The 11,191-nt window shown below is 36.6% G+C and overlaps 1 protein-coding gene across 2 annotated transcripts in view; it reads right to left on the bottom strand.

The window, feature by feature from the left end:
* Positions 1-531: 531 nt before the first annotated feature.
* LOC131873922 (inositol polyphosphate multikinase alpha-like) overlaps positions 532-11,191 on the bottom strand; it is a 233,511-nt gene continuing 222,851 nt past the window's right edge. For both annotated transcript variants that reach the window (XM_059217095.1, XM_059217097.1), the window contains one exon: positions 532-1,015. In XM_059217095.1, coding sequence (XP_059073078.1) covers positions 757-1,015 — 259 coding nt within the window. In that variant the 3' untranslated portion in view covers positions 532-756. The remainder of the gene's footprint in view (positions 1,016-11,191) is intronic.

The raw sequence follows: 11,191 nt of genomic DNA, 5'->3' as shown, positions 1-11,191 counted from the left end.
TAACATCTATCTTGAAAAAAGAGGATAGGATGATGTATCACCCAAGTTAGATTAGGAGTTGAAACTTGTATTTTATTTTATAAAGGTAGAGTAGTGAATCACAGGGAAGCCTTCCCTTAGAAATTAGGAGAGATTTAATCTCATGTTGTGGTTGAAACCACAATTTTGTAAACTCTTCTAATTTGCAAAATTTTCAACACATTGATTGTGAAGATAAGTTCTATTGTCCGAACTAGTCTAAGAAATTTAAGTTAAATATTATAATGAAATGTCTTCAGATTTGATAAAATTATAATGTCTCATCATAAGTTGGAATTGTTGTTTCAAGACTGAAATATGGTAAATCTCAAAAGGGGACATTACAAAGTATCATAACTAATTAAAACCCTTTGTAAATATTAATTACTATAATATCCTATGACAAAAATATTAACACAAAAAACACATTTTATAAGGATTTAGAACAGCACAACTTTTCATTTTAATGAAACGGACTTCATTGAAAATTAGAATTCCAACTAGTCTCCAAAAGAATCAACAAAGTAGAAAATTATATAAAGACTTTCACTAGAGTGGCAAAATTTTCCAAATATGTAAGGTGCATATTCATTGCATGCAGTTCGGAATACATGCAAGCCATGCCATACAATTTGTTTTTGGCAATTTTTTAATAAGTGAGTCCCATCCCTCTGTTGAAGAAAGTAAAGTCATGAGTACCCTTCAATCAATTAGCCTTTTGTTCCATGCAACATGACTTTAAGTAGTCAAGGGAGGCTCTTCGGGTAGCTTCTTGCCAAGGTCAGCCGTTGTTTGGGAAATAACCTTGATCAATGAGCACAAGCCTCCCAAAAAATTATGATCAATAATGTTTTGACCATTTATGACATGAGCAAAGTCAACCAGCTTAACAGATACACCAGATCTAGGAGAATTTTGAATAGTGCTTTTTGAATCACCCTCATAAATCAGTAGAATGGATGCTGAAGAGAAATGAAAGCATGTTTGCTCTTCAAACCTGTAAGAAGCAAATAATGAACATATGAAACATCAAAATGAGATCAATTTATCAGAAACAAAGAGACACGGAAACTACATGAGAGAATGCAGAGAAAAGAATCCTGTCACTAATTCACCCACAATGTTGGAACTTGGAGGACTATACAGAACAGATTATAGTCATTTTACATATCAATCTGTTTAAGCAGGTGTTGCATAATTATTACAACTAACTTGTACCAAGATAACCGTCAGCAGCTCACTGACAAATAAGCTCTACAGATAACCCCAAAATCCCAGGTTATGCCCCTAATATTCTATCCAAACCCAATACAAATCATTGGCTGAATTACCTCAGGCACAAATCATGAAAGCGTCAAAACTTAACATGCTTCGTGTAGGAATACACAGGTCCTTCCTCCACTAATAAATAGATTGTTCTTTCTGGCAAAGATAAAACGATGCACGCCTAAAAATCTGGTATCATCATTCCTTGGAATCAGCTATTTACAATTAAATAACATCTTATCAAAAGTACAAAATAAATCTCTACAGTAGACACATTTTTGGATTCTGCAAAAAACATCTAGATCATGGTGCTTTTTCATCGGTGAAGGAATATAAAAAGGTAACATCTTTCTGCTGGAATCCATTAATACATATGCATTTTGAAGAACAAAATAGTAATCTGAAGTCCATTTCAAATACAAAATTAGAAACGGAGCCGATAGAAATAGCCCAGAAATTTTTGCTCAAATTTATAAAGATAAACCTTATCGGGGGCTATTTCACAAAAAAGTCCCAGAGTATGAACTAAACACAAAAAAGAGTCTAGAGAACCTATAAACACTGTGACTTAAAAGTGAAAATCTAGCGCAGTCCAAATATTGAAAGCAATTTCCAACTTAAATCTTGGAAGATATATTTCAGACACTGCTGGAAGATACCATTGAACATACGGTGAAGCAAGCAAATGTACAATCAAAACCATTTTATGTAGCCACATTACTGAATAAGAACTTCTCAAATTAGCAAAAATAACTTCATCTGTAGTACTTTGAGCAATTAAAACGACAACCATTGATCATGTATCATTTGCATTCCCCGTTCTTTTCACAAGGATGCTACTTTGTTAAAAGAGGTTCATAGCATGTGTGATCAAAGGATATTAAGTATTCCCCCTAATTTTGAAAATTTACCACCACATACTCTTAATCTTGGGACCCCCTTTTTATGTTAATACCTCTTTTTTTTACCAGTATACCAATGTAGAAATTGCAAATACAAATTACCCAAATTGGATCACACATGATATACCACTTTACCAAGGCAACAAATCTGTAATTTTGTTAAACTTTCCAGTCATTTAAATACAATATTAACAGGTAGTACACAAACAAGAAGACCGAAACTAAAATTTAAAACAAATACCAAACTGTTCCACAAAATAATACGTTAAATAGATGTTTTGAAATTAACAAAGAGGATTAGAGCACATATATTCATTTGTGATATGGAGATACAAATCAAAAAGTGTTAGACAAAATAATGCCTTAGCAAACATTTTGAATATAACAAAGAGAATTAGGGTACTTATCTTCATTTGTGATGTGGAGATACAAATAAAAAAGTATTAGATGGAAATAAGACCTTAACAGACTTTGTGAAATTAACAATTAAGATTAGGTTACTTCATTTGTGATATGGAGATATTCTACTGCAATCTGCGCTTAGTGATTCACTTCTGCTTTCGTTATCAAACCTAAGATAGTATAGCTTTGATAGACTGAAAGATGTTTTGCTTTCAGTCCAAGTTCAATCTTGCAATTACAAAAGTGATCCTTGTAGCTCAGAATCTGATGCAATATCTATGGTATTGGTATTGTTGCCTTGATCCCTGCACTTCTGGTCTTCAGAAATATGTTTGCCTCTATTATCTATAAGCTTGGTGGTGCTAAAAGATGCCATAAGAACTTGTGTTATGTGTGGGAGGTGACTTGCTCCCCTCCTTATTCCTTAATCAGACGCTTGGATCAGTTTAATGATTTTGAACAATTTGAAAGAGACACCAAACAGAAATGCAAAAGCCCATGTTGTTCTAGTGATCTTCGATGTTGATGCTTATGTGATGCTCTAGTGATATGCAAAATTTTCTCAATGGATATTTGATGATCTGAAAATGAAATAGGATTTATCCCAATGTTCCATGGAGTTTGAAGGACAAGGGAAAGGGGGATGTTAGGGATCAAGGACCTGAGGGGGAGTGGCACAAATATAATATAGCACCCAAAAATTAGTCATAAAATTTTTATGAGAAATAATAATTGAAATTATAAACTACTAATTATAATGCATTGAAAATGTTGAATATCAATATAATATTATAATAATAAATTTTCTATGATGATTATATTGAAATACAATTGGCCACTGCCTCTGTGGTCTAAGACTCTAATCATTTGATAAATTAGAGAATGCAATGAGAAAAATCTTTTGATTTTTGCATGGGGGGAAATCCTCACACCATACCTCTCTTACTCAATGCAAGAAGATAGCCAAAACTGAAATGTCTAAATCTCCGATGCCAAACAGTTGTGGCTGCACTTGTTTTCACTACAAGAGCCTTATCTTCATGTGTGACATCAACAAGTTGAAACATCTTTCCGACCCCTAAAGCACAAGCAACAACTTAACCATTTCTGAATGTATCTCTAATGGGACAAAGTTTTTCACCATTGTGACAATCAAATTCAACTTTTAAGTTGTGCTCAAGTAATTGAATAACTAAAATAAGGTTCTTTGTGAGCCTTGGAACATATAGAAGCTTTGTTTGCATTTGTGAGCTTTTATGGGCAAATATATATTTCCAATTCCCTTAATTTCATATGATGTGTCATTGCCAAGGGAAACTTGCCCATAGGAGGTGGATGGAGAGAGATCAAAAAACCATTCTTGGTCACCTGTCATATGTCTAGATGCACTAGAATCAACATACCAGAATGAACTGTTTGAAGTGGAGGCCTTTGTTTCAGCAGCATACAAGAAATCTGAAATACACCCCTTAATTTTTTTTGATTTTTTCCCAATTACAATCAACACAAACACCCGTTAGGGTTAGATAATGATAATCCAATACTGCAAAAAGTAACCCTTCTACTTTTTGATCACCAAGAGCCCAATGTGGGAAGGTGAGAGCATACTGTGATAAGGGGATCGTTAGCAACTTAGCACAATAAACTGTTGGAATTTACAATGCAAGTACAACACTGGGCGGCAAGCTAGCCCCTTCCGCTTGTCCAGCAGGTGAGAGAACTTTTACAACAGTTTGGCAATGCAACCAACCAATTTACAAGATTCCAAGGAATTGAGAATAACAACAATCACTCGACCACTTATCCAATGGGAGGACTAAAATGAAATTGCAATCAACTCAACCGCTTATTCAACGGGAGGACAGTGTTACAATAATAAAGAAAGGCGGCAAAGCCAGCCTCTTCCACTTATTCAGTGGGTCTTGAGCAACAATCCAAAATAGATAGCTGTAGTACTACTAATCAACTTTACAATGCATAATATGGACTTTTTCAGATTAATAGATATCACTGTCCAAGATAGGCAGCAAAGCCAACCTCTTTCACTTATGTAGTGGGACTAAGAGTAATCAAGAGAATTGCTGTTAGTACTACTAACCAACATTACAAGATGAATTAAAATGGATATTCAAGTGCTAATAACTAGACTAACAACTGCAACTAATTACCAAGACCTTTCTCATCACACTAATGAACTTACCTGAAAAAACAACTCCAACCTCGAAAACCATAATCTGAAATATATGAACAATAGGCTGGAAATGCAGACCAGCAACACTGAACCCCACAAAACTCTTCTATCTCACTCAAATCACAACCAACAACCTCAAAACACACTCAAAAAGACCCGAGGCATGAAGCGACTAAGGTAGAATTGATAGATAACACTTAACAATGCACAACCGCATAACATGCAGCCCAAAGCACCTCCCAACATAGGGTGTATAGAGCAGAAAGTTCGACTTGCAAGATAAAATTCATTACTCCAAAATAAACATTAAACACTTACACGAAGAATAGCCCAAGGCATAGGAAGAAGACAAGCAAATACCCAGAACCAACAAGAAACCCCATAGAAACTTATGAGCAACATACACCTTCAGCAACATTGGAAAACAGTAACCTGGAAACATAGTAACAACACTCCAAATATTAGAGAATCACAAAAATCTTCATCTTCGTTGAGCCCAATTTACTCTTCTGGATGAGAAACAATCACAAGTTCAGCTAGGCGCTATCTCTCAAGCACGAAATTGAAAACACTTACGAGGTATGCATCCCTCGAAGCTAGAGTCTGACAGTATTTCGACAACACTTCATTAACATAGCAAATGGATACCAAAAATGAGAGCCCAAGGTCCTTTATAACTTTGCCAAGCCAAATTCAAATTCAAATTCATCCCAAATGGCACCCAAACCAAATGCACTATCATTTCACCTTCATTAGGTGTTGCATTTCATTTTATTTCCTTAGCAAAGTTCACCCAACTCACATTCACCCTTAATCGCCATTTTTGATAAATGTAACTCGTAAAATAATATGTAAAGTGGGTGCCCAACAATGACTTCTAAATAATCATATAACTTAGGCAAACTTACTTAGAAAATCGCCCATCTTGCCTTGAGTTATAATTACACCATGTCGACCCTTGAAGTCATATACAAATTATGCCTAGGCCATGGAGAAAGATAAAGTATTAAAGAAATACTTCCACTTCCAAATACTGAATACTGCCAAAATGAGCAGAGTCAAAGGTAGTGAATTGCATTGCAGAAAATAGTCATTTGAGTTCGAACACAGGATCCTGCCAAAAATAATACTGCCAGAAATAGCCACTGAGTTGAGCTGCAGAACCCCTGCCAAAAATAGTACTTACTATAAATAGCATATTGCTAAAAATAGTAAGTGTTTCCAAAGTGATTTTAACCAAATTTTGAGCAACTGAAGAACTTACTAAAAATAGTAAGTCTCGAAAAAGGTCTTTAGATTGATTTGCATGTTATACTATTGCAGAGCTCTCAAAAAACCCAGAGAAATTAGCTGCTTTTGCCTCCACTTACTAAAAATAGTAAGTCAGTCAAACTCCATTGCTTGCTATGCATGTATCCTCATTGCAAAGCTTTCTGAAAATCTAGAAGGAATCCAAAACCCAAACTGACAAAATCCAACATGCAAACCTTCGAAAATGCTGAAACATCCTCCCAGAGGTAGGAAACCCTAATTTCTGCTTCCAACTAGCCTACAAGTCTTCGGAATAGGCTAACGGTCAACTAAGCCGATTAATGCTGAGAAGGGGACATTACAAAATCCTATTCATTTGAATCTCCTATGGATGCAATATTGCCATGTTGCTTATGTGGCTTTTTTTGCCATTGGGGATTCTTCTTCTTGTCCCCCTAAGAAGGCTTTTGTGGCTTTCTATGTCTGGATTCACTACTGGCATAGGAATTGTTCAACAATCTTTGAGATCATGCCCCTTTCTTCCACAAATGAGACATTTCTTTTTCTTGGAAATTTTTTCTTGATTTGGTTTTGATGATTCTAATATACCACTCCAATGTTCAGGTTATTTTCCCTTCTGCTTCGATTTGAGGGCTTGATTGTCTTGGGAGTTTGATGTGTGTAATATCCCAGTAATTTTTTGTTTTGTTTTTAGACTAATAACAATTCATCCACAACAAATAACCCGTTAGGTTAGAGGAATAATCCAAACAACTGAAAGGGAACCCTTCCACCTTTTGTTCACCGAGAGCCCAGACTGGGAGGGTGAGAGCATACGGTGTTCCGGGGATCATTAGCAATCATAATCAAACTGAAAATTACAATGCATGGGTGGCAAGCCAGCCCCTTCTGCTTATCCAACAGGATAGAAACCAAAGCTCTTGGCGGTAAACCGACCAAGGGAAAATTACAATAAATTGAAGTTCAATCACTCTACCGCGTATTTTAACGGGAGGACAGTACATTAAGCTATCACTCTATCGCATATTTCAGCAGGAGGACCATTGAATTGAACTTATCACTCGACCACTTATTCAGCGGGAGGACTGATTATAGAATTGAATTACAAAACTTAGAAGGCGGCAAGCCAGCCTCTCCCACTTATGCAGTGGGTAATTACAAAAGAAAGCAGAAAGAAGGGGATGATCAGTACTACTGAAACAACCTTACAATATAGAGATGAGATGAGATGAATAATTGCAGATTTCTACAACATGACTGTAATTTTCTGTTACACTGATCTACAGGCTGAAAGTACAGTTTCAACAGCCTATGGAAACATCAAAACACTCATAACTCACTCAATTTTTGCCCGAATAAACTCAAATCAATCCCAATCCCACCGTACATCAAATGCAATGACAACCAATCAAAGCCACATCCCAAACAAACCCATTTTTATTTTGCATGCATCCCAATGCAAAACAGAAAACCCACACCTAGCCTAGGAATTTCGATTTTATCTATTAAATTCATTGCTCATTTTAACATGCTAAAAACTCACACATTGTATTGCCATAGCCTGGAAGGAAGGATGAGCCGGTACCCAGATGGATGGAGTCGCCTGGTTAAGAAATATGAGCAAATTTCACTTTCAGCAGTCCCACGACCAGCAACCAGAAGCAATCAAATCCATCTTTGAGATCATGCCCCTTTCTTCCACAAATGAGACATTTCTTTTTCTTGGAAATTTTTTCCTCATTTGGTTTTGATGATTCTAATATACCACTCCAATGTTCAGGTTATTTTCCCTTCTGCTTTGATTTGAGGGCTTGATTGTCTTGGGAGTTTGATGTGTGTAATATCCCAGTAATTTTTTGTTTTGTTTTTAGACCAATAACAATTCATCCACAACAAATAACCCGTTAAGGTTAGAGGAATAATCCAAACAACTGAAAGGGAACCCTTCCACCTTTTGTTCACCGAGAGCCCAAACTGGGAGGGTGAGAGCATACGGTGTTCTGGGGATCGTTAGCAATCATAATCAAACTAAAAATTACAATGCATGGGTGGCAAGCTAGCCCCTTTTGCTTATCCAGCAGGATAGAAACCAAAGCTCTTGGCGGTAAACCGACCAAGGGAAAATTACAATAAACTGAAGTTCAATCACTCTATCGCGTATTTCAGCGGGAGGACAGTACATTAAGCTATCACTCTACCGCATATTTCAGCGGGAGGACCATTGAATTGAACTTATCACTCGACCACTTATTCAGCGGGAGGACTGATTATAGAACTGAATTACAAAACTCAGAAGGCGGCAAGCCAGCCTCTTCCACTTATGCAGTGGGTAATTACAAAAGAAAGCAGAAAGAAGGGGATGATCAGTACTACTGAAACAACCTTACAATATAGAGATGAGATGAGATGAATAATTGCAGATTTCTACAACATGACTGTAATTTTCTGTTACACTGATCTGCACGCTGAAAGTACAGTTTCAGCAACCTATGGAAACATCAAAACACTCATAACTCACTCAATTTTTGCCCGAATCAACTCAAATCAATCCCAATCCCACCGTACATCAAATGCAATGACAACCAATCAAAGCCACATCCCAAACAAACCCATTTTTATTTTGCATGCATCCCAATGCAAAACAGAAAACCCACGCCTAGCCTAGGAATTTTGATTTTATCTATTAAATTCATTGCTCATTTTAACATGCTAAAAACTCACACATTGTATCGCCATAGCCTGGAAGGAAGGATGAGCTAGTACCCAGATGGATGAAGTTGCCTGGTTAAGAGATATGACCAAATTTCACTTTCAGCAGTCCCGCGACTAGCAACCAGAAGCAATCAAATCCAACATCGAACACTCCATAATCTGCAACTCATTAACCAATCTGCAATGGGAACACAAGGGCACAGCTAGGTACTATATTGCAAGTACGAAACTGAGACTCAGCTAGGAAGCCAACTTCAAAGCTTAGATTTTCAGTAGCCAAACCGATAGCATAACGATGCAATTTTCAGAGATATCGAAATAGGAGCCCAAGTCTCATACTTATAACTCCACACACCTCAAACCCAAATGCCATTTCCTTTAATTTCAACATTTTTCCTTTGCATTTCGCTCCACTACAAGTGGACCCCAAGAGTGGCGCCATTCCCCACAAGTCAATTCCCACGCTAAGGCAAGGACCCACGTACACTTTGGCAAATAATAGAGATAAGTTATAAAAAATATAATATCTCTCTCAATATTTTGATATCTCTTTAATAAACACGAATTCGCCAAGAACTTAGGAAAAATAGGCATTAATCCCAATTTTTAATAAATCAGTCGTCAATAATCAGATTAATTAAATATTAAACCTTAGGATAAGGAATTAATATTTAATTATTTCTCATATTGCTCTGGTACTGATTATTAACATTGTGTTGACGTGTATTTTGTACACAACCAAACACAGAATAAAATACCCAAATGGTACCTTATCCTCTCTTGATTAAAGCCTCTGAATGCTGAAGATATCGCGAAAAGGATCAATCAGGGTGACTTCAAGGTTCTTCGTTGTAGGATCTCTACGTGTGGATAAGCACCAGTGGTCGTTGTAAATGCTGTTTCTTCAAGGGGTCTTACGCACTTTCTGAGAAAGCTTGTCCGTGTCACTCTCTTTAGATTGCAGGAACAGGGTTTTCCTAACACTAACAAATTTTCAAAAAAAGATCAAAAGATAAGGGTTTCAAGAGATGAATACTAATCTAATCCTAAGAATGACTCAATGTAGGCTAGACATGGTAAGATTCTACCAATTTCAGTATCGCCAAAAAATTACAACTCTACTGGAATTGATGCGATCTTCTAAGGTGATTAGTGATTTTCAAATCATCAAGGATATAGATACTATCATAAAGATACATATCAATATTTCAACAATGATTGAATGTTTAAGCAATCTCGATATCTCCAGTTGACCACACAAGGTGTTCTTACAATCAGTAAGAAGCTAGTGGTTTGGAACGTGAATCTCACCAAAGGTCAAGCACAACACTTAGCCCTTCAAACTTAAATACTACTTCGACTGAGAATGATTCAAGAAGATAAACAATCATGAAGATAGCCACAAGTATTGCAATAAAACACCATAACTTCAATATTTTATTGATCTCAAAGCCAAATAGACAACAATTGTTCAAAATTCTTTCTTCACTACTCAATCTTGCTACACAATAACTTTCTTCTCTCTAAGCTCTAACTATCTTCTATCATCTAATAATAATAATGAAAATGAGTGAGGGTATATATAGCATCCTCAAATACAATGAATGGCCCAGATCGAAAGATCAATGGTTGAAATTCTGACACCTAAACCTTAATTAGGGTTTGTTACAAAAAAAGTCCCTATTTAGATGAACATTATTAAATGAAAAGCCAAATATTTAATTGGCACAAATATCGAGGAAACATAGACTAATAGGAATTAAGTTGCCACATCATCCTATAACAACTTTTCATCTAGAACTTTGCTCCCTTTCCTATGCTCTTTCTTAGCATATCCAACGAATCTGGACACAATTCCTTCAATCTCAGCAATGGGAATCTCAGGAAGATTCTTCATCCGTTCTTCCAAGTGAATGACCTGATCAAAGGCAGTGAGAAGAGCTGTCTCCCATCCAGGTTCAAGTTCTTTGATCTTCTCAATTAGGCGCATGGTAGTGAACATTAGGTCTCGTTGCTCATCTGCGATGACATTCTCCTCTTTGCAAAAAATGACCTTGACTCTCTCTTCCAACTCTTGGATGTCCACATCTGTCTCAATCTTGATCTGCCTGCCAAGAATGGTACACAACACCTCGAACACCTTATCTTGAATTGGATGGATGATACCTTCAACTTGACTGCATTTGGTGTTGATGTCTTCAAAGAGGACCTCTTTCATCTGTAGCAGAGCTAACCACTGTAGGAGGTTATGAGTTCCTCCATCCATTATCTTTTCTTGTGCTAGGATCCGTCTTGGTGTTTGCCTTATCACTTGCAGGACAGGAATGATAACATCTCTAGTGTGAGTGAAAGCGGCTACAGTTATCATGAGATTATGTACAATCTCAAGGACCTGGATAGCTCGGTGAATTGTCTTCATCATTCTTGT

This window comes from Cryptomeria japonica, chromosome 1, assembly GCF_030272615.1.
Source record: "Cryptomeria japonica chromosome 1, Sugi_1.0, whole genome shotgun sequence".
Taxonomy (NCBI): domain Eukaryota; kingdom Viridiplantae; phylum Streptophyta; class Pinopsida; order Cupressales; family Cupressaceae; genus Cryptomeria; species Cryptomeria japonica.
This window is presented reverse-complemented; position numbering and strand designations above follow the sequence as displayed.